The sequence below is a fragment of the Leptidea sinapis genome, chromosome 37, assembly GCF_905404315.1.
Source record: "Leptidea sinapis chromosome 37, ilLepSina1.1, whole genome shotgun sequence".
NCBI classification, from domain to species: Eukaryota; Metazoa; Arthropoda; class Insecta; order Lepidoptera; family Pieridae; genus Leptidea; species Leptidea sinapis.
The window spans coordinates 3982243-4007034 of NC_066301.1; the positions used below are offsets into that span (position 1 = coordinate 3982243).

General features: G+C 36.4%; 1 protein-coding gene and 1 non-coding gene across 2 annotated transcripts; both read left to right on the forward strand.

Annotated features, from left to right (window-relative positions):
* Positions 1 to 231: 231 nt before the first annotated feature.
* On the forward strand, positions 232 to 23189 carry LOC126975718 (IQ and AAA domain-containing protein 1-like). The gene is made up of 19 exons (XM_050823716.1): positions 232 to 385; positions 1463 to 1629; positions 2898 to 3103; positions 3717 to 3915; positions 4637 to 4771; positions 7545 to 7659; positions 9277 to 9425; positions 9938 to 10097; positions 12314 to 12481; positions 13134 to 13282; positions 13972 to 14134; positions 15001 to 15104; positions 15703 to 15848; positions 16554 to 16702; positions 17375 to 17474; positions 18717 to 18840; positions 19960 to 20079; positions 21455 to 21527; positions 22966 to 23189. Exons 1-19 carry the CDS (start codon positions 302 to 304, stop codon positions 23113 to 23115), a joined length of 2661 nt encoding a protein of 886 aa, XP_050679673.1. The 5' UTR covers positions 232 to 301; the 3' UTR covers positions 23116 to 23189.
* Positions 10894 to 10966, forward strand: Trnah-gug (transfer RNA histidin (anticodon GUG)). The gene has a single exon. It is a non-coding gene; the product is annotated as a tRNA-His (tRNA).
* Positions 23190 to 24792: the final 1603 nt, after the last annotated feature.

Below are 24792 nucleotides of genomic sequence, written 5' to 3' on the forward strand. Positions count from 1 at the left end.
TATTCGATGATGACTACCTATGGCTTTCTATTCTAAACTAAAAAAAAAAACTATCAAAATCGGTTCTGTAGCTCCGACGTAAAAGCGTAGCAAACAAACTTACATTTACATTTATAATATTAGAAGGGATTTACAGGATTTGTTGCAATTCTGGTTAAAATGCTTTCCATTTTCATTTACAATTTGTTAGATCCGTGACCGTCTAGATTTTAATACTTACAATCAGATAAAGTAACATTTTTAGTTTTTTTTCTGACTTACCCCATTCAACTTATTTGTGTTATACAAAATAAAATTCGTAATGCCAAGTGAATACACATTCCAAAAATGGAAGAATACTCTGCAAAATTTAGAAGAGTTAGTCAAGCTAGACACTGAGTACCAGGCATGTATCCGATACTTATTAATCCTGTTTTCTTAACATTTCAGTTCTGTTAATATTATTATAGAATGTGTAACGTAACATTACCTTTTATATAGAAGAGATTTACAAACAAGCATGCGTATTAACTGATGTTAAGTTGTCACTGCCCCCCATTCTTCTGCCTTTTAGAAAAGTGCCTATGTCGTATCGTACTAGAAACACCGAAGAGGGAAGCACTTTCCATAATTTGGTTGTACGTGGAAGGAAGTTCCATGAAAACCGCACTGTAGAAGAACACCAGGTATCCAGATGGGGTTGCTATCCTTATTTGGCATCCCGTGCGAAGGTGTAATCGGTGGCAGGAATTGGCTCATGCAGCTCTTCGGAACACTCTCCATAATTAAACTTTAAACCCTGCTGACTTAGATTAAGGATTAGTCTCCGATGCGCTTCAACTAGATACCGCAGGCGTAGTCGCAAAGTGCGGCAACTAATACTACGCCCAAGTGTGCGTAATCGTATGCCTCAAATCGGCGCGATTTTGGCGCTCGCGCTCGTCAATGCGTATTATTTTACGTGTAGCAATCTAGCAAAAGATTGTATATGATTAGGATGATTTGAGTGACCAGTGTATCAGAAACATATTGAAGTAAACTATAAGACCATACAAAATAAACCATCTTATAATAGAATTAAGGTTCAGAACTTGGTGAGGGATTAGGATGCCTCTGAAAAATCTAGTGCCCTGGGGCACTACCGATTTGGGAAGGCTAAGTCTACAAATAGAGACTCGCTTGGAACCTCGAAGTTTTCTCTTCAGTTATGTGGTTGTTTTCCTTTTATGGAAAAAGGAGGACAAACGAGCGTACGTGTCACTTGGTGTTAAGTGATCATCGTCGCCCACATTTTCTTGCAACACCGGAGAAATCACTGGAGCGTTGCCGGCCTTTTTTGAAGATACTCATGTCGTATCGAAACAGCGCACAAGGAAGCTCATTCCACAGCTTTGTAGTACGTGGAAGAAAGCTCCTTGAAAACCGCTGTGGAGGACCGCTGCACATCCAAATCTTTTTTTTATATCCAACTGTATTTATTCAGACGAACAAGATCCATGATGCAGATTGGTGCGATGCAGTTATCCGTTTGTCCAGCGTCCTCGCCAGTTATATATTCTGCTACAACAACGCAATCATTTGCTACAAACAGAATCTTCAAGTTCAAAAAACTTCGGATATTCTCGCAGTCTTGAAAGGTATATTAGCACGGTGAGTCAATAACGAAGCCATACTTATGATCTTTGTAATTAGGCATGAAAATTATATGTTTTTAGTTTTACATTATTTATTATAGTATTTTATGTAACAGTTGTATAAGAAGGGTCAAAAATCGTGAGTGGTGTGCCAACATTAATCAACCACAACGGCGCCTATTTCTGCCGTGAAGCGTTATAGTGTAAGCATTATTGTGTTTCGGTCGGAAGGGCGCCGTAGCTAGTGAAATTACTGGGCAAATGAGACTTAACATCTTATGTCTCAAGGAGACCAACGCAATTATAGTGCCCCTCAGATTTTTTGAGTTTTTCAAGAATCCTAAACGGCACTGCATTGTTAGGGGCAGGGCGTATCAATTACCATCAGATGAACGTCCTGCTCGTCTCGTCCCTTATTGTCATAAAAAAATAGAAAAAGTATTTCTCAAAATACTTATAAAAGCAGAAACATGGTTCTATTAAGGAGTTCCGATACCTACATTCTTCACCATAACATCAACTATTTCCACTTCTTTTAAACATGGTTAGAGTTGCTTATGTGTCAGTACTTGTGAACTACTTACCTCTATCAGATCTCTTTTTATACAATAGTACCAAAATGCCGATTAAAAGAATAAATAATTCAACCCGCATGTAAAAGCAGGCGATGTGATGTAGGTACTAAACAAACACAAAAATATACAGTCAACCTTCTTCATTTTCTAAGTCGGTTGTAAATGTCCAACATTTAATACTTACAGAAAAGATTACCATGTTAACAAATATTATCTGACTGAAGTAAAAACAAGCATGCAAAAAGGACAAAATAGATTTCTTCTTCTTCTTCGTGAAAGTCTTGGCAGAGCGGTCGTGGTCATCACGAAGTGATATATTTAGGGCAGATGTAATTCGTCCCACATGAACTTTCGCCACTTTTCCCTACTGGCTGACAGCCCGGCACACTCCTTCTATGGACCGCCCACAGCAGATTGAATTTGGTCGGTCCATCGCATGGGCGACCTTCCTCGCCTTCTGGTGTCCACTTTGCCCTGCACGACAAGGTGCTCAATAGACTCACTCTCGCGCCGGGAGACATATCCGAAGAACTTAAGAATGCGACTTTGTACTAACACCGGAAGGTTAGTGTTAGAAACCGTTGTTTAATGCCAAGTTCTTGGAGAATGAAGACGTTGATGCGAAAGATAGAATTACAAATTTTTTAATGCTCACTGAGCAAATGATATACAAATATTATTTTCACTAATAATTCTCGTGAAATTTCAGCATTCACGAACTAAGACACCAAGTACGTCGTCTTGAAGGTGACTATTATCCATACATAAGTGGAGGGTTAATCCAAAACAAATTAACATTTGACGATGTCGAAATGAGAGACATACTAATAAACAACAAACGGCCGGCAGTAATACGCCAAATGATTGAAGAAGCTTTTGACAAATCTAAAAAGCTTCAAGAAGGATCTCTTACAGGTAGAGAGTGTTGTTTCTATGTTAAAAGTAAAATTTGCCAATGATAAAATGTTATAATTTTATAGTTCTTAGTTCTCATCGCGTAAATGTTATCGATTAAGCTATATGTTTCGGAAACTTGATTGGTTACCGAAGAACATAATTTGTGTTTAAAGTTATTAATTTTCTGTTTGTTTCCCTTAAACATAAAAATAAATAAATACTTAATAGATATGGCTCATGAATACCATAGATTTAATTTAGTCAACAAATAATTTTTGCTGATGATAATATGATAACTGTCCTTGCCCTGTGCTTCCCCGGAGCGTAAAAAGAATAGGGGAGTCCCAGTCCCAAGGGCGTCGTAAGAGGCGACTAAGGGCTTTTTAGAAGTGTGAGGGTCACGCTGCCGTCTTATCACGTCAGCACAATCGGGCCAGTCTCGTCCGGGCTACTTACCACACGAGCACAGAATACTCTGGTGTTGCAAGAGAATGTAGGCGGCGGTGATCACTTAACACCAGGTGACCCCTACGCTCGTTTGTCCTTCTACTCCATAAAAGAAACTGTATATACAATCTTAAATATAAAAGGTTTAAAAAAGGCTAATCAGTATTTTAAAAATTGATTTCAGGTAATATAGAGGAGAACTCTAAACATCCATCGGCAAATATGGATGTAAATTGGTGGGATGAAATGGATTCGAAAGAGGAAAAGAAAACAAAAAAGGGGATAAATATCACAGCAATATATAAAGTACAGGTGAAAATATCAGAAGAGACTTTAAAACGGAGAAGCTTATTAGCACTTATAGAAGCTCACGAGAAGACAAGGTACATAACATAAAATTAAACTCTTCCTAAAATATTAGTTTTACAACTCCTCTATGATTTATAAAGCCACTACTCTATGGCCTTAAAAAAGCATTGTTTACCATGCCACCCATTTGAGGATCTACATGCTACGTAATAAGAGGCTGACTGCCGAAGTTAAAATTGAAATTTAGTTTGGTATGAAACGTGCAGTGAGATTTGACATACCTACCTCAGTTTGAAATAGTAATTACAATTGGGCGATGTAATATAATCCAACTAAGTTTGAAAGCAAGCAGTTGCTTAAAACGTAGTGGATTTCGGCTATCTCCGGTTTTTTACATTATTACAGCTGACAATCTATCAACGACTGCATGTTTCATACAATCGAGTGATTCGCTTTTTTCTTAGAGTTTCGCTAGGCTGATGCCTCCTAAACTAAGTTTATTTTCGGATCTGTAGACACTAAACTTGATGATAATTCTTTCGATGTCCATACTAGTCCATCGAAGTCCATGCGTATCACGTGATTGGTCGAGCTCATATTTTATTTCGCTCATACATTTATAACCAGAGGTTAGAGAGACTTAGCGGCTGAAGATATTATAGGACTATTTATATTTTCACATGCAAACTTCTTCTATCACCGAATGTGTGAGTGAAAGCCCACCCAGCTTACTATATTTATGCTATCGCCAGTTGCAGAAACGATATTTAAATGTTTTGTAATGTTTTGTTCTAGGCAAGTAACGCTGTCAAATAACTTGAAAAGATTAAGCAGAATTAGATGGGAAAAAGAACTACGAGGAACTTTAAGAACCACAGCGCTTTTATACCTCAGAGAAAGGAGTGCCGATATTGTTCAAAAGTTATTTAGGTATCCATATTATTACAGTTTTATACCTTATATAAAATTTGATCCATCTTAAAATACATTATTGAAAAAATATTGAATAAGGCGGTATTTTGCGGAAATCCATAACTATCCAAATGTTCTAAGATGCCTCGTGTTGGTGAAAGTCTGGTGTTAAGTGATCACCGCCGCCCATATTCTCTTGCTACACCAGAGGAATCACACGAGCGTTGCCGGCCTTTAAGGAAGGTGTAAGCGGTTTCTTTGTAGGTAAACATGTCGTATCGTCCCGAAAACACCGCACAAGGAAGCTTATTCCATAGCTTTATAGTACGTGGAAGAAAGCTCCTTGACAACCGCACTATGGAAGACCGCCACACATCCAGATGGTGGGGATGATATCCTAATTTATGGCCTGTCATGCGAAGGGGGAATTCGGCGGCAGGAATCAGTTGAAAAAGCTCTCCGGAACACTCCCCGTGACAAATGCTGTAGACGACAAAAAATGGAGCGACGTGTCTACGCAACGCCAAGTGATCCAGCCGTTCACAGAGCACTGGGTCCCCGATAATTTGAGGTGCCATGCGTTGCACGGGGTCAAATGGATCGAACTGATACTGGGGTGCACCAGACCTGAGATGACAGCAATACTCCGTATGTGGCCGAACCTGCGCTTTGTAGAGCGCTAGAATGTGGGCCAGCCGTATTGCCGTGCTCTATTTAAGACACCCAGCTTCTTCGAAGCCAATTTGGCTTTGCCCAGATAACCGTTGAATGTGCAATCGCTGGAGCTTTCAGGACCCAGTATTCCGATACTAGACGAGGGCGGTGATACGACAAATGGGTTTTGTTTATAGTGGTAAACGCGTAAACTTAAGTCTTCTGGGGGTTAAATTGGACAAGGTTCAATTAACCAACAGAGGACTCGAGAAGTTTTCCCGGCACTGGTCAACGATTTCCCGAGAGAGACCTGCATGGTCCGTGTATACTACGTCACCAATGCTGTCGTCTGCATCACAATAGTTATAATAATAGCGTGTTTTACATTATAAGGAAAACATTGCTGACTGAATTACTGGATCTCTCAAGCTATATACTTATCTGATTGGCTTGAAGCATAGCATTCGGGATGTAGACGCCCAACGCCAAAGAGACTCAGGTTTCAAACAGAGCGATTGATTCTTCCGTACATGGTAAGAATCCGATCCGATAAATCTAACACCGTTGAAACTGAGAAAGTAGCGTGATTGCAGTCACAAAATTGGATAGTAAGTTTTGCCCGTTTCGGTTATTTGCCGGATCTTTAAGCCAAATGTACATGTAAACACATATTTAATCGTACTCAACTGTATCTCTATGTGAACGTAGCTTTACAGATTTTTGTTAATCGCGGCCAAGCGCGAGTCGGACTTGCCCATGAAGGGTTCCGTAGCCGAAAGTAACAAAATATAAAAGTTTTTGTAGTTTTCTGTAACTTTATAGTTGAGTTGATTGAATGATAGCTAAATTGCGGCTTACGATTTATGACGTATTAAAAAAAACTACATGCTAGATCTCGTTCAAACCAATTTTCGGCGGAATTTTGCATGGTAATGTTTTAATAAAATTTGTTAAGTTTTATCATTCTCTTATTCTAAAAGTTACCGGTGGGGAAAACTCAATATCATTTTTGAAGACCTATCCGTAGACCCCACCCCACAAGTATGAGTTTGATGAAAAAAAAATTGAGTTTCAGTTCTAAGTATGGCGAACAATTAAAAATAAGAACCCCCTAAATTTTTTTATATCTATTACTGTGTGAAAATTGAGTGTGAGAGTGTCTTAATGCGGTTCACAGAATACATCTACTTACCAAGTTTCAACAGTATAGTTCATATAGTTTCGGAAAAAAGTAGCTGTGACATACGGACGGTCAGACAGACATGACAATTCCATAAGGGTTCCATTTGGCTATGGAATCCTAATAAAAAAAGTGTCCGTGGCGCAATAGGTAGAACCGTTGACTCTCACCACGGTGCCCTCGGTTTGAGCCTCACGCACTGTTCGAGATAGATTGCGCAGAATCAATATCGGCACTATGAATGTCTACACTGTTTGCTGATAGATGGCGCTAGTACCAGAATGTATGTACTTAACACGCGCCTTAAGTATTTGTTTCGATATTGTCACTATATTTAATATTGTTTGTTTATAAGGCTAACAGCCATAAATAGCAAGTTGAGGGTAAGAAACTAAAATATTTGTATTGTGGTGTTATTGTATATTATAGTAGTAGTTCAAGTGTTTGCGTGAAGTTTCATTTAACAAATAGTATAGGTCATTTTAGCAAAAGTCCCAACTCAGCTATCATCATTACGCCCCATGTACAAATGTGTTTACAGTATATGCTTTCATAACATGTACGTCTATTCAACACTTTAATATTGAACGGCTTCATTGTGGGATACCATCACACCAGTGGGAGGCTCCTTTGCACAGGATGCCGGGTGGATTATGGGTACCACAACGGTGCCGTAAAGCAGTAATGTGTGAACTTTATTGTCTCGGTCTGATGAAGGGTACCGTAGCTAGTGAAATTATTGGGCAAATGAGACTTAACATCTTATGTCTCAATTCGACGACCGCAATTGTACTGCCGCTCAGAATTTTTGGGCTTTTCAAGGCATTGCATTGTAATGGACACAGAGAATGGGCCGTGCTCATACATATACATCCACAAGTGATCAGAATGTGTATGCTCATTTGTCCTTCTATCTCATAAAAAAAACTTAAATACAAGTACGTACGTTCTTTTCAGAGCATACTTTAAAGTCAAACGTCAAAGGATCAGCAGATTACAGCGCGATGAGCTATTGGGATTAATGTTTTGTTGTAAAACAAACTTTGATGAAACAAAACGCAATGAATCGACGGTATGCAATAATCATTATCTTAAATATTGTTAAAGATATTTAGGATGTATTCTTTACGCTATAAACATGCTTATGAGTAATGTGGTTGATGAGCAGTCGAAAAATTTGTAAATAGTTTTATACATTAGTAAATAAAGATAAAATGATAATAATTGCACACGAATTAAATAATTTCAAATCTATTAGAGCGCTAGATATAGGAATTCAGTGACAATACAGAGTCTAGTAGCCGAGTTTATTGTTTAGTGCTCCAATTGTATTGATTGTAGGAAAAACATTTTAATTTGCAAATATTTTAGTTTTGGTGACATTGGTACTCATACAAAATAAATAAAAATATAAGGTCGGTATTTTTTTAAGAGCTTGCTTGCTACATTTATGATTAATGTAGGTAAATTTAACACCTTTAAATTCGCATGGTTTTCTAGCCTGTTCGTATAATAATGCCATTAGCATTACTGTAACTACAAGTAAAAAAATTCCTTTCCAATTAATATTGGGAATTAACAAAACACTAGCAGAGCGTGGTTTCGATCCACGGATATGGGCCCAGCACGCTTCCACTGCGTCACTCTGCTCTCGTGAGTTACATTGAAATTAAGCTATTATATGATAATATGGTAAAATAGTACCAACACACTGCTATCCCCAATAGTATAAAAATATTTGTTGAGTCCAAAGAGTACGTAAATACTACATAATAAGAGGCGGGATTGCCCAAGACTGCCTGAGTAAAATTGAAATTTTGGTTTCTAGTATGAAAAGTGCTGAGATTTGATATTGTTTGAAATAGTAGTAATTACAGTATGGCGATTGGCGACGAAGTATAATCCGGCTAAGTTTGAAAGCGAACAGTTGCTTAAATAGTAGTGGATTTCCGTTTTTTTCTAGATTATAGCCGTCTTCTGTCAATCTATCAATGACTGCACGTTTCACAGAAACGAGTGAATCGAATTTTTCTTAAAGAGTTTCGCTAAGCTGGTTGAGTCCAAAAGCTATTAAGTTATTTCATAAGTTATAATTTCATAGGTTTACATATAAACCTAAGAAATCAATAATTCAATAGAGATAAGTCGATGAAAAAAATCCGATGAATTCATCATTATCAAATAATATAACGTATTTATTTATGAAAAAGGAGGACAAACGAGCGTACGGGTCACCTGGTGTTAAGTGATCACCGCCGCCCACATTCTCTTACAACACCAGAGGAATCTTACATGAATATAAATCTTTGCTATCCCTAAAACCATAAATCAATTTAAATAAAACATACATTAACATAATTTGGGCTAGTGTCCTCCAGTAAGCAATTGATGCATGTATTGAAAGAGACTGCTCTTCGTCCATTAAAATTCTTAATGATACCACAGATTGTGAATTGCGCGAACGCCCTTAACGTATTTAATCATAAATTTTATTATATTAAATTAAATTGTAATGAAATTTGCCTTTTTATGCCTTTTATTTAATAAGTGATTATAAATCCTATTTTGAAAAAATACTTGACTTTGAATTTGACAGACTCATATAAAGAAGAGATATATCTATAATTGGCTTTGTTATCTAATTAATTCTGCGATGAATTATAACTCATTTAACATAATCTTACTATAGAAATATCCTGAAATATCATCTCTATTATCGAAAAATATACACGAGTGGCAGACAAACTATCTCAGGTTGAAAAACGATTTTTTGAAAAGAAGAGGCGATGATATTGCGGAAGATATTCAAGATTTTGTAAGATATTGGTTTAAAACATGGTAACGTTAATTATATTTTATATATAACCAACATTTATCATTACTAAAATTGGACGTAGTTCCTGAAAAACGTTCCAAGCCACAAACATCACATTTTAAGGAATTGGTGTTTAAAGTTTAAATAAATATTAGTGTATTCCATACGTAAGGGTTGAGCTACTAAGTCATGATGTCATTTAAAGAGTGACAGTAGGGCTGCCATTTTTTGTCAGTCTGTTAATATGAATCACGTGACTAGTTTTGTGTTCTTAACTCAATTGCGACATCATTGGGTGGTCTGGAACGTTTTTCTGGAATTACGTCCACTTAGAAACGGGATTATAAGTTTTCAATTCTTTCACAAAAACCATTATTAAAATTAACATTATTTTTCACCTCAGCCATATTCAGTAAATAATTGTTATAAAAAGATATTACTCGTTGTACTACTACTAATGTGTTTTTATGCGATAAGAATTTACTAGAAAGTTACCAAACCTAAGTGAAATGGTACAAGTTTTACCTACCTACAGGTATAATGAAGCAAAGTTTTTCCATGATATACCAAAGGAAAAGCAAGGTGGCCTAGCAAAGATTTTAGAAGATGAAATTCCTACACCATTGGAATGGTTGGAACTGTATAAGATATACTTGGAAGAACAAAGATTGAAGAAAAGTAAAACAGCTATGGAGGTAAAATATAGTACTTATAGAGACTAGTTGCCATCGGTATTAATTAATTATATCAACTATTCTTCCTCTTCGTCGGATTACTCTTGACAAAGCAGTCGTGGTCACATCGAACGATTCAACGCCAGTTATCCCTGGCTGTCGCTTCTCTGGCACATGTGTTGAGGGTAGTATTGGTTAGGGCTTTGATCTGGTCGGTCCAGCGCATAGGGGACCGTCCTCTTGACCTACTGCCGTTGACCCTTCCCTGAACAACAAGTCTCTCTATGGTATGCTCTCCGCGTCGCGTGATATGTCTGAAGTATCTGAGGAAACGCGCTCTGACTATAGATGAAGCCTTTCACCTTGATTTCTTCAAGTATCGAGACGTTTTTGCGGCGTTGTGTCCATGATACTCGTAGCATACGTCTCCAACACCACATTTCTAGTGCGTCAATCCTTTGTCTCTCTCGTTCTTTGACTGCCCATATTTCGACACCATATACCGTAGTATCGGAAATACTAGAGATCTCACTAATATCAACTATGGCCAATGGCAAATCTCTCGCCGTCTCTCCCTGTTAGACGATATTATATTCTTCACTGTTCATGCACTGTCTAATATAATATCTTAACATTTTATTATGTCTTAAAGTGATAGCCATTACTTCTGGGATTAATTAGATTTGCAAGAGCGACATCTCAAGTCAATTTCCAAATTTGCAAATATTAGGATTGAGCAGGTTATCCACTGAAAAGTTGATCCTGTAGATGAAGCCACAACCTGAGAGTTGAACGAGTTATCAACGATACGAAACTCGAACGGTTGGCTCAGTTGGAAGAGTGCTCGCACGTGACGCGAGGGGTCGCGGGTTCGAGTCCCGCATCATTCATAAATTTTGTGTTCAAATTTTATTTGTGTAATATTATAAGTATCTTTTTTTGAAAATTAATGGTTTCGTGGATTGTCTGTTAGAACCAGTCTAGAATGCACTGTTCTATATTGCTTTCAAAGTAATATAATACAACTGCTTTACAGTACCCTTGTGCGTAGTAAGCTTGAAGCGAGCTCGTGGGTATGGTTTCCCTACGAAGTAACCTATTCCCTTATGCTGAAGAAAATATAAAAAGCATTTTTGCGTTTCCTATATAAGTGGAAACTGGGTTACTACCCGTACTTGTACCCGACGGCGTATCTCTGGAAACCAGACAGTCTCTCCAGGCAACTACCTTGAATATAGTTAGCCAGGGCTTAATATCTATTAAGGCTAAGGCTAGGCAGGCTAAATTCACTACTTTCTCTTCTGACATCTGCCCCTGACATTCATAATGAGCAGATTCTATTGTATACACCTGACAGTTATATTCGTAGTAGAAATCACCGTCTGCTGGCGGTACCCGCGTGTCGTGCTACACGCACGGCGGCGCCCGTGCCGCGAGTCTTGAAATTGTTTAATCACCTCGTAGAAGCCCGCCCTGATTGTGATCTATTTACTAATAGACTTGAGGTGTTGGTGCAGTTGCTGCTCCAACTTTGTGAGTCCTGCATAACAGCGTCTCGCAATAGTATAATGTACTTGATTAATGTTTATTGGTGTTGTAACCGTTTCAATCAAAATAAATAAATATATAATAACAAATGACATTTTTATTAGTCAATTGCGAGGTGATGTGGGCTGACGATGAATTACAGATATTTTTATATTATTGTATAGTATTATGGGATAACTGATATTTAACAGTTAACCCAATTTGGTCATGGTTCCATTCCGTGGTAAGAGTGCTTTCGTATACGTTCGATCCGAATCCAATCAGTATCCTTGAAAACAAGGTCTGAAGTAGTCGTTGAACTATTTTTATGGTAGTTTACGCACTAGATCCGGCTTCCGTCGTCCGATTTCTTTCAGTCAACCGTAAGAAATAGTTCTATGACTACACCGGACTGTATTTTCACGGGTACGGGTCGGATTCGGATCGGACGTAGCTGGAAAGCGCTCTTACTATACAAGTGAATAATATGCAAACTTGAAGTCTAACTAACTTATATAGACTAAATTGGTTGAATTCAGGTATGATGATATATTTTTTCCATCAAACAGTATAATAAACTACTGTATATCGTCAACATTACATACCAGTTTTCGGTACAATGTAAAAACATACAAATATTCTCATATTATAACATTGTAAATTAAATTAAATTTAAACTAAATATTTTCCGTTTACGTTCTACTGAAAAGATGAAATTCGAGAAAATGGAAGCAAAACGGGAAAAACATCAATTAAAATTGGCAGAAAAGAGAAAGAAAAAAATTGAAGCAGATCTAGTAAAGAAAATGATGAAAAATCCTAATCTGAATCCAGGTTACAGTTACCCGATGTCCACAAAAATTATGGATATTACACAGGTCTGCAAGACATTTAATCTCATATTACCGTGATTTTTACATCTTGTTCAGATAATTACTAGACAAAACTTAAAAGAGAAGCCAAAAAACGACAGGAGAATAGATCTTAATTTATTCTATTTTAAATATAATAATCGAAAGCATTAAATTGACTTAGATACAAATTATTTTTATTACAATGTATTCAAACACCGTATTGCATACCTTGGAATAGGAGGACACACGAACTTACGGATCACCTGATGTACCGCCTGATGTACTTACTGATCTACGCTCATATTCTTTTGTAATACCGGAGGAATCACAAGTTCGTTGCCAGCCTTTAAGCAAGGTGTAATCACTTTTTGAAGGTACCCATGTCGTATTACCCTGCCAACAGCGCACATGGAAGCTTATTCCGTTGTTGAGTTTATATGGGAGAAAGTTCCTTGATATCATTCATTTCATCCAACTTATTTTTGGCACGTCGAAAGTGGAATTCTACGGCAGAAATCAGGTCAAACACCTGTTTCAAACACCCCCATGATTAATACGGCAAAAGATACACAATGAATCGAAATCTATACGTATCACCACGAGATCTAGCCGTTCATAGATTACTGGATCTCCTACCACATTGGTAGTTTATAAGGAAGTATATTATATTTCTCAGGCAATCAGAAAATATAAAGAAACATGGCTTGAGCTTGATCTGCTAAATATAAACGACGTTAAAGAAAAGTTTGTACGATCAATTGATGTAGAAAATATGTGCGCGGAAGCAAAAAAGGAAATTTGCACTAAAGTCGAGGAAAGCATGAGGTAGAACTAAATATATATTTATAAATATGCGAAATCTCATGCAAAATATGTTGCAAGATGGCTTTTTGTTATGGAATAGGAGGAAAAAAGAGCGTACGGGTCATCTGGTGTTAAGTGATCACTGCCTCCACATTCTCTTGCAACAACAGAGGAATCTCAGGAGCGTTGCCGGCCTTTTTTTGAAGGAAAGAAGGAAGCTCAATCCACAGCTTTGTAGTACGTGGACGAAAGCTCCTTGAAAACCGCACAGTGGGATGATATCCTAACTTGTGGCGTGTCATGCGAAGGAGCTCTTCGGAACACTCTCCGTGATAAATGCCGTAGAAGACACACAATGAAGCGACGTCTCTACGCAACGCCAAGTGATCCAGCCGTATCCAGCTTTATTTGAATGTCTTAATGTACCAGTACATTATTCAATAAACTATATGCTTAATTATGTTATTCATATTACTGCGCATTACATTACATAAGTATTGAATGTCGCAATTTTTATGTTAAAATCGACACCAACTTCAAAATGTTGTAGACAACATAAATTCAACAATTTTACTTTTTAACTGTCTTGTTTTAAAGTACATGCATGTTTGAAATCAGTATTTTTGTTGTATCGTAGAATCGACCAAGGCCTTGAAAGGGAATAAAACATAAGACAATAATAGGTAGTTTATTAATGTTTAAAATTTTAGGGCGGAGTTAAAGTTATTGAGGATATCACTAAAAAAAGACTATGATCTTGAGAATGCACAAATGCCCGAAAATTTTAAGGAAAAAAATAAATATAAAAAGAAAAAACGGAAACCTAGAAATCAAGCAAGCCTTAACCTTGATGATATAAAAGAAAAAATGGAAGTATGACATATAATTATTAATGCACAATATTAACATAGAGTAGGGATGGATATTTACGTTATTAATAATATATGACAAAGTTATGTGAAAGAAATTGATGGTTGAATTGTGCGCGCTGGTATACTGTCATAGATTGCTTTGTTTTTTGTTATATTAGAGGGTCAAAGGCTCACTGATGGAAAATAATAAGCAGCCGCCAATGGGCATCTTGTGGATGTGAAACGTCAAGAATAGCTCACGGTCAAGCGATGTATGTTCATTATGCTCTTAGCTATCTTAGCTGTCATGATCGCCGGAATACGTTGAATGAGGGCAGCGCAGGACCGTTCATCGTGGAAATCTTTGGGGGAGGTCTTTGTCCAGCAGTGGACGTCTTCCAGCTGATGATGATGATGCTCTAAGCTTGAAGGACCCGAAGTCGTATAGGATGGAAATATAGCAGCTGGCAGACGAGTCCACAAAGTGACATAGTTTCTGGTCATAATAGCTGCGGATATTAACTTGAACAACTCTTCTATACTATCGTTGCAGAGATATCCCACATCTCTACGATCGGAGATTATTTGAAATTCGAAAGTTATTCGAGTATGTGCTCATTATATACAGATTAGCTAACCTAATACTACGTCTTACAGTGCACAACAAGATTTTTGAGTCAAATTAGCCTTCCCTTCCAAGTGAACACGATACTAACGTACCTCCATAGGATATCGACCCTAGAACATGCCATACGTATAGTCTGTGGTAGTCAGGGTTGTGTTCTCAAATCAAGAGGATGCAATAAAAGAAAATTTTTGTAGCAGTGAACTCACAAATATAATAATAATAATAATAATAATAAAATATAATTTTTATTAAATTTTTAGGGTTTAATTTCAAATGGATTCGTTCGTGAATACCCGAAAACAAGCTTACAAGACTTTTTAGGTGATCCACAGTTTGCTGGCGATGACCTGAAGTATTTATATAAGTATGTAAGATTTTAATATAATATAAGTATTCAACTATATTTTATAGCAGCAGCTGTTGAGTCCAAATATTAGCATATTTTTGTAGATCGAGATATTTTTATACTAGTTATCTCAAAATATTTGCAGAGACAACGTCAGAATAAAGTTATTTTTGCAACTATTAACTCTCGCATACTTATCCTTAAAGACCTATCTTTAAATACTTAAATGGTTTGTATTTATCACAGAAAGTGAAGTAGATTTGTTATACAACGTGTATTAAAACAGAAGGTAAAATGCCATAGGATTGAGAAAAGTTTAATGAAACAATTAAATATAGTCTAACAGGAGTGCGTAAGAAAAGTTTGCCTCTTCCTTAACCTAGATGTATAATGAAATTTATCACAATAAATGAGGATATTATAATAAAGTGGTCGAGAGTACTGTATGACTATGTGTTCGTCTTCAGTGAACAAGAGATGAAAAAGGGAAAATATGGGAGCCAATATATAAATGATTCCTAGCTAAACTTATATAATGTATGACAATATATAATAAACCACCAGTGCTTCTCTAACGTGCAATGTGTATGTAAATATTGTGAATCCATGTTTGCAGATCTGTCCATCCTTCGGGTTGGGAGATTCGTTCAGTTTGGTGGGAGAAGTGCGAGGAACTAACGCATGGCTTTAGAAGAATATTGTTAGTTGGTGGGAACAAATGCGGAAAGACTACTCTAGTTCGGGCGATGGCTACATTAAATGGTAATTAATTCATCACTGGCCTAATGGTGAATTGACTCTCACTAGGTTTGCACGGGTTCGATCCTCGCCAGCCAAGTTCGAATGTGTTTTCGTTTTTTGAATTCATATGTAACATCAGCTTAGCGAAACTCTCTAAGAAAAAAGCGATTCACTCGATTGTATGAAACGTGCAGTCATTGATAGATTGACAGATGACAGCTATAACCTTGTAAAAAACTGAGATAGCCGAAGTCCACTAGCAACTGTTTGCTTTCAATCCTATCCGGATTATACTTCGTCGCCAATCGCCATACTGTAACTACATACCTACTGTTTCAAACTTATGTGAAATCAATGGACGTTACATCTATACATATAAATAAAACTGGAGTGTCTGTTTGTAATATTGAAATAACCGTTTTTCACTACATGTATATGAATATATTTACGGTACTTACACTGTTTACTGTCTGTTTGTTCCGGCTAATCTCTGAAATGGACCGACGGGACATTTATTGGCATGCAGCTGATGTAATGAGGAGTAATTTAGGTTACGCTATTTTAGAAAAAAACATTTATTTAAGAAAAATAAAGTAATGTTGCTATGTCCAAGAAACGGTCTAACTCTAAAAATAATTTAAATGACAAAACAACGTTTTCCGGGTCAGCTAGTACTAAACTAAATTTCAATGTATATTGATTTAATAATTATTTTGATAATTTTAGATGCCCTGCTCTATCAAATAGATCCAGCCAATCTCGACGACTCTAAGGATTATCTACAAGACCTGGCATCTGACATAGTCACCTGCGCCAAAGCGACACAACCTTCCATCATTTATTTTCGCAACGTACATCAGTTGTATTATAAAAAGGTACTTTACATTGTTTTGCATTTACATTCAATACATATTGTATTTACTTTTTTTTTTTTTTTTATGGAATAGGAGGACAAACGAGCGTACGGGTCACCTGGTGTTAAGTGATCACCGCCGCCCACATTCTCTTGCAACACCAGAGGAATCACAAGAGCGTTGCCGGCCTTTAAGGAAGGTGTACGCGCTTTTTTTGAAGGTACCCATGTCGTATCGTCCCGGAAACACCGACAAGGAAGCTCATTCCACAGCTTTGCAGTACGAGGGAGAAAGCTTCTTGAAAACCGCACTGTGGAGGACCGCCACACATCCAGATGGTGGGGATGATATCCTAACTTGTGGCGTGTCGTGCGATGGTGAAATTCGGCGGCAGGAATCAGGTTAAACAGCTCTTCGGAACACTCCCCGTGATAAATGCGGTAGAAGACACACAATGAAACGACGTCTCTACGCAACGCCAAGTGATCCAGCCGTTCACAGAGCACTGAGTCCCCGACAATTCGAGCTGAAGAAATAATAAATAATAACAAATAATAATAATTAATAACTATTTTATGTGATACTTCACATAAAATAGTTATTAATTATAAATCTTTGAGATAAATTTAGTAATCAATTTATGGCCTTTATACAGCAGTGGAAGATGATTATGATGATGAATTGAACTTTCAGGTTCCACCAAATATTGTCATAAATGCGGATATAATTAAAAAAACTTTAGTAAAGAAGATAATAAAAAAAATTAGTAAAACTGATAACGTTACAATAATTGGTGAGATCATATTTTAATATTATTATAAATGCGTTAGGCAGTGAAAAGGTAATAAAGTCTAGCGAAGGACATGAATGAATTGTTTTAAGAAAATAACGATTCTCAAAAATGGCTAAGGTTTAATTTAAATATTGATATTAATGGAATATTCACGGACGAGTAAAAAAAAGGACTCCGCGCCGTGATATTAGCAAGTGAAGCACCTTTATGCTAGTGTGTGTGCGGTTACGGGGGATACTAGTTACACAATTGTTTCTCTCTTAAATAATCATATGGCCACAAATACTTGTATAGTATCGTTTTTACACTTTTTCACAATGCACGACGGCATTTTTCAAATATTTTATTGCGACGCAAACTGATCTGTCACAGACGATGGCAAATCTCATAATGGCCGCCGATCGGCTTGTACGTGTATGCGTGGGGCTATGTATTTACACGTTTACCGGCTTGTTTTGGTGCCTCGGTTATTGTATTGTAAGGTGCAACGGAGTCCTTCTTGTTTTACTCGTCCGTGAGAATATTATACAAAATAAAAGGATAAAATCGGCAATCTCTCATGTTAATGTCACGTCTCAATTATTTTATTTTACATTTTTTGGAAAACTTACAGCTAGGTTTAAAAATATAAGTTACATACATAATTACAGAAGGACAATTAAAATTTTTCACCTGATTGAAAAAGTTCTCGGTAAGGAGCTGTTTTACCTGCCTAATTGGAGTGGTGAACAAATCCAGGTCTAATAGTTTAGACAAGTCGTTGAAAGACCGACCAGCCCGCAGTAGATAGCTATTTTGTCTATAATTAGTTCTAGCTCCGGGACCATGCAGGCAGCATGGTCTCCGGAGTGAAGATGTTATATTATTATGTCATAATTATCTATATATTTATATTCAAGATTAGTACATCAGGGGCCAACAAAAAATGTATCGATGGACCAATGTGTAAACATAAAGATACATACGTTAAATATTTATCTAACTTATATATTATCGTATTTCCAATATTCTATTACTATTTTATGTGTTTACTTCATCCCATGACGCGAACGAAACTATTCAGGTACCCCTTCCTAGACTGCAGATTAATTTCGAATACATGGATATAAATTACATATTGTATGTATATTTTTTTAATTTTCGGAGTACCTTTTAAGACTGTCCAACGCACAAACTTCTAAACATTACTTCTTTTTCTAATATAGATAAAATAAAATTTGATGATAAAGTTTATATATGCAGGAACTTGTATCGACCCATGGCTTACGAAAGGCAATACCATTTTAAAACATTTTCAATCTGTCATTATGCTGCCACAGACAACGTATTCAACCGCTCAAATGATCCTAAGGAACTGGGTTAACAGGTATTACTAAAATTAAAAATGCAGATAATGTTGCCATCGAAATATTTAAGCATTCGTTGTTCGACTATTTGACTTACAAATTACATATTTACTTAATTAATGTATAGCATTACCAGTGGGGGGCTCCTTTGCACATAATGCCGGCTAGATTATGGGTACCACAACGGCGCCTATTTCTGCCGTGAAGCAGTAGTTTTTAAGCAATATTGTGTATCGGTCTGAAGGGCGCCGTAGCTCTGGAAATTACTGGGCAAATGAGACAACATCTTATGTCTCAAGGTGACGAGCGCAATTGTAGTGCCACATAGAATGTTTGGGTCTTTCAAGGATCCTGAGTGGCGCTGCATTGTAATGGGCATGGTGTATCAATTACCATCAGCTGAACGTTCTACTTGTCTCGTCCCTTGTCATAAAAAAGGTCTTCCATACAAGCATACATAACCTACATAAAATCCAACCTGTCTCCCAGAGCGATAGGCAGATATTACGAACATAATTCCCCACTGCTTCCAATACTTACCGCGGCTTCTTTCAGTCATATCAAAACAGTCATACAAGGTCCTTTAACCCTTTTCAGCACCTTTTTCTTTATTTCTTACCACACAGTTTGTAAATCATTTATATCAGGTTCTACTTTAATTTTAAAGCACTGCAATTTTTAAGAAGAGCACGCTTCAAGCGTGAAGAAACATTAATACGCCCTGCCCATAACACAGCAGTGCCGCTCAGGGTTCTTGAAAAACCAAAAATTGATAGGATGTTTCTTAATAGATTGATTAGCCCAATAATTTCACTAACTACAGCGCCCTTTGAACCGACACAAGATAAGAAAGAAAACATTTAGAAAACACTCACAGGATACATTTAATAGAATAAGATAAAAGTAGAGAACAAACCGAAAAAGAACGTATTTAAATAATGATTGATTTTATGTTGGAGAGTTCCTGTGCAGTGCAGGCAACGGGTACGATTCAGAATTATTTGTAACAAGGCCGGGCTATGAAACAGCACTGATTTTCAACGGCTTCTATCCGGCATCGTGACAATAAGCCTCATACTTTTGCTTGCAAAATATAAGATACTATAAAGCTAGTTTATAATACCAATTTCTATTTCCAGACATCGGATAGTGCCATGTGATTTGGAGATACAAACCCTAGCTCGGTCTCTTAGAGATTTCTCATATGGCTTCATATTGGATACCTTGGAATCATTTTTAACATCTGATCGGATTATACAGTAAGTTTTTCCAGAATTTCATGTTGTAATAGGGCGAACCAACATGCGGATTACCGGATATTTTTTAAGTACATATCTATTTAAATCAAAATATTCTTTTGAAGTTTACTGAATCTGCGTGTGTTCAAATTGAGCTAATTGGACTTTTTTTTTATGGAATAGGAGGACAAACGAGCGTACGGGTCACCTGGTGTTAAGTGATCACCGCCCCCCACACTCTTGTGACTTGTGGTCTAGAAGTCAAAATAAAAATTTAAAGTATTTTAATTGTAGCTACCCATTTCACCCATTTCATTTACTGTGTTTCGGTCTAAAGGGCGCTGTAGCTAGTGAAATTACTGGGCAAATAAGACTTAACATCTTATATCTCAAGATGACGAGTTTTTCAATAATCCTGAGCGGTTATTCATTTTAATGCCCCGGACGTATCAATTACCATCAGCTGAACGTCCTGCTCGTCTCTTCCCTTGCTCTTCCCTTCTTCATCAAAAAACAGTCCGTAGAGGAAGGTAACGTAAGAATCACATTGTGACAATGCAATACATATGAAGCTTAGATAATGTATACGTCTAGACACTAGATAGTCTCTTGTTGTTAGACAACCGATAAAAAAATGCCATCTTTAAGAGACCCCGCAAACTGCAGACTTAAGATCGGCCGATAGTTTGCTTGAGTTCGGCTGTTAAGTGCGCACACTGGCCCGACTAAACAGCTGGGTATATGATGAGTGCGCACACTAGACAACTATCGGCCGACAGTTTTAGGGACGGTTCGCTATTAGTTTTAAATCGGCTATTGATGAGTCTGGCCGACTAAACAATCGGTGGTGTGCGCGCCTAGAATAGCGCTGTACTGATTTAACAGTCGGCCGATAGTTGACGGTTCAGTTTGAAGGCAATCGTGTAGCCCATTAAACTTTTTTGTCGGCCAATACCGAATCATTATAAAGTGCGCACTCTCATACATCTTCATACTGATTAAGAAACCAATCAAACTATCGGCCGATCAAGTCTGCAGTTTGCGGGGTCTCTAATACTTCAGTGCGCGTGAAAACGTGAACTAAGCTATTTTAGTAGCTAGCTTGCATAACCATCATATTTAAAAAAACACTAAAAGACACTTTCCAATAAAAAAAAGAACTGCATAATTTATCAGTATAATCATTATAATGAAGGCTAAGCAAAACGTGACTGTGTGCAAACAGTGCTAAGAAAATTTTACGTTATATAGCTAGGCTGACCGAATTGATCAAATTAAATAGCAGCTGTAGGGTTCCTGTAGCCCTATTGATACTACTACTGCTCAATATCCATTCCAAAATAATATTATCATATTATGAACGTGCTAAATTTAATTAGAATTATTTGTTTTTCAGCATAGCATCTCAAGGTCTAAGATCGCAGGATATCCATGAATACTTCTTACAAAATGGGACACAACCAAAAACTGTCAGTAATATTTTTATTTTATGAATATCGACAATTAATGATTAGGTCATTCCTCCACAGGTCTTGTGCACCGCTCAATATCAGCTGAAACCATTTGAGGGGTCATTGCACGGGAGTGCAAGGCAGAGCAGAGCACTCCACACACCACAAATTTAAACACTACTTTACCAGTGGCAGTGTGTAAGCATTACTGTGTTTCGGTCTGAATGAGATTTAACATCTTATGTCTCAAGGTGACGAGCACAGTTGTAGTATTGCTCAGAATTTATGATTTGTTTTTGAGTTTTTCAACAATCCTGAGCGGCACTGCATTTTAATCGGCAGGGCGTATCAATTACCATCTGCTGAACGTACTGCTCGTCTCGTCCCTTATTTTCATAAAAAAAACACTATCCTCTTAATCTGGATGAGTGACGAATCTACAAAACATCGGTTTCTCCAAACTATCTTTCACGTAAACAAAACTATTGAACGAAATTCCTTGCCCGGTGTCCAGGAGAATTAAAAAAATCGCACACCTACCTAAAGGGCCGTCAACGCTCCTATGACTTCTCTAGTAAGTTTTAAAGCTAGGGACCGAGCCAATGGCTTTTTGGAATCGAGTGTGGCTAAGTTATATCTCTCGCACAAGATCGCCATAGTTTTAATTCAGAAGTAGAAGCTTTTTTATTTTACTGCAAACATTATACAAATTTCTTTACATAACTAACAAAACTATGTTTAAACTTATGTGTTTTATTTAAACATAGTTTTTCATTTAACTCTTATAACCATTATATATATTATTATGTAACGCACCTTCGAACTGAAACCTTAGCTAGGAACTTCTTGTTCTTTTTGGGAGGGGGAGTGATAGTGGACTCAGTTCTTGATTTCAATTAATCATTTACAATTTTCTAACAGTATATTCATCACAAAATAGTTACACAAGTACCCCAGATTCAACAGTTACACGAGACCCTTCATTTACAGTTCAAAATACGTCATACAGATTGTTATACGACTTGGTATTTAGAATATTTTAATATAAGTATTTAGTTAAGATAAAATATTTTTAATAAGTATAATTTATTATTATCTAGTCTATGTATTTATCCTATTTAATAGGCATAAAAGGCATTTATTTTCTCCAAATTGATTCATTTAGAATTCTTTTTGATGTCATTTCTAATATACTAGACTCTACTACCGTATCGAAAAGAAATGGCGCTCTGAAAGAGAAGAAGTGACGCAAGAAACTCTTGTAGAATTCTTTTTTTAATGAAATATACAATATTGTACTATCATTGTTATTGCTATAAAATAATCATAATCTATACCCAGGCTGTCACTTAGATATTCTTAATCATATTATTTATATAATATATTACATAATAGAGGTTATTATTGTTCAATAAGTTAAACAATATAAATATAAGTACTTATTGTTTATTTCAAGGATCACGATAAATACAAAAAATGGTTTACGGACAAAACTCACTGGGGCAAATTTGAAAGGAAGGCTCTGGAAGAACGACTTCAATTCAGAGAAGCTGTCCTTAGATGGAAGGAGAAGGAACAGAAGAAAAAGAAAAAAATGACGCATTAAAGTTTTAAGTCAAGTCGCAAAATTCCTACATTGGCCTTATAAACAAATTAAGTACTGACCTATTTCTGACGAATGCACTACCTCTTTCATAATGTAGCTATGCATTTTATTAAACAGTTAGTATTTTAACGAAATTTTAAATAAATTGCGTAACGGTAAAGTAGAGTATGTTTTCACTATACCTCCTGGAAAGTTCGTATTACCCTTAGATAATATATTATATGATTAGACAGAGCCTCTTGCTGTTAGAAAACCGATAAAAACAGGCCAGGAATATTAGTTTAGTGTGCTTGACAAGCTACGTCTTACACTCGCGATTTGTATAATACTTTGTGTTAGTGTGCGAGCATTGCTCAAAAAACAGGTTAGTTCTGAACTCAATTTATAATGCATAACCAATTTTGATAAGATATAGTGTTGGTACGTTAGCTGTTAGTGGTTAAATATTCAAAATAATAAGGACCTAATGCAAAACGTGGCTGACTCAAACGTCTTATCCATCAAAATCGGTTACAGTACAGGGCCGTAGCTACCAGCGTATCTGCCGTATACCGCGCCCCCGACGTGCTTTTAATATATTAAATATTTAATATCTAATATATCAAATTCTCATGTCTCGGTGTTTCTAGATAAATTCCTTCGAAACGGCTTGACCGATTCTCATGAAATTTTGAGTGCATATTGGGTAGGTCTGAGAATCGGACAACATCTTTTCATAATTGTTTTGACATTTTTTTTAATTTGTTTGATTATGAGTCAGCATTAAAAAATACATACAACTTCAAATTTTCAGCCATCTACGATCAACAGTTGCTTTTGTATCGCGATTTTAATATCGGCAATACAACGTTTGCTGGGTCAGCTAGTCTGATATATAAAATTCTCATGTCGCGGTGTTTGTAGTTAAACTCCTTCGAAACGGCTTGACCGATTCTCATGAAATTTTGAGTGCATATTGGGTAGGTCTGAGAATCGGACAACATCTCTTTTTCATCCCCCTAAATGTTAAGGGTGGTCCACGCCAAATGTATTGTTTTTAATTTTTTGACATTTCTTTTTAAATTTGTTTGATTATGAGCATTAAAAAATACATACACCTTTAAATTTTCAGCCATCTACGATCAACAGTTACTTTTGTATCGCGATTTTAATACGGCCATACAACGTTTACTGGGTCAGCTAGTATGTATATATACAATATACTATTATAAATAGATTACAGTTAATTTATTTTCTTACCAGTCCCCACAAATTTTCTAATGATAATAAAAAAAAATATAAAATAAGCTAAATTAATCTTTTACAATACCTCAAATATAAAGACTCTATTTTTTTTAAATAAAGTGCCTGATAAACAAAGATTAATAAACACTCCCCAAACTTTTTTATTTCAGAAATGACATAAGACAAAAAATGCTTAAAAAAAAACTAAAGTCATCATCAGCTATAAATGATTTAATAAATCAGTTTGCCGAAAAAATGTCAAGGAGAGTCTATGTTTACTTTGAATTGCTTGAAAAAAAAAGAAAAAATGACAGATAATTATGATGAATAAATATTTCTTTTGATTTTATGCTTTTGTGAGAAATCTTTACCCTTGATTAGGTTTACCCCCAAACAAATTTTTATACAGGGCCCCGCCAAGGTACGCTACGCCACTGTTACAATAACATTAGA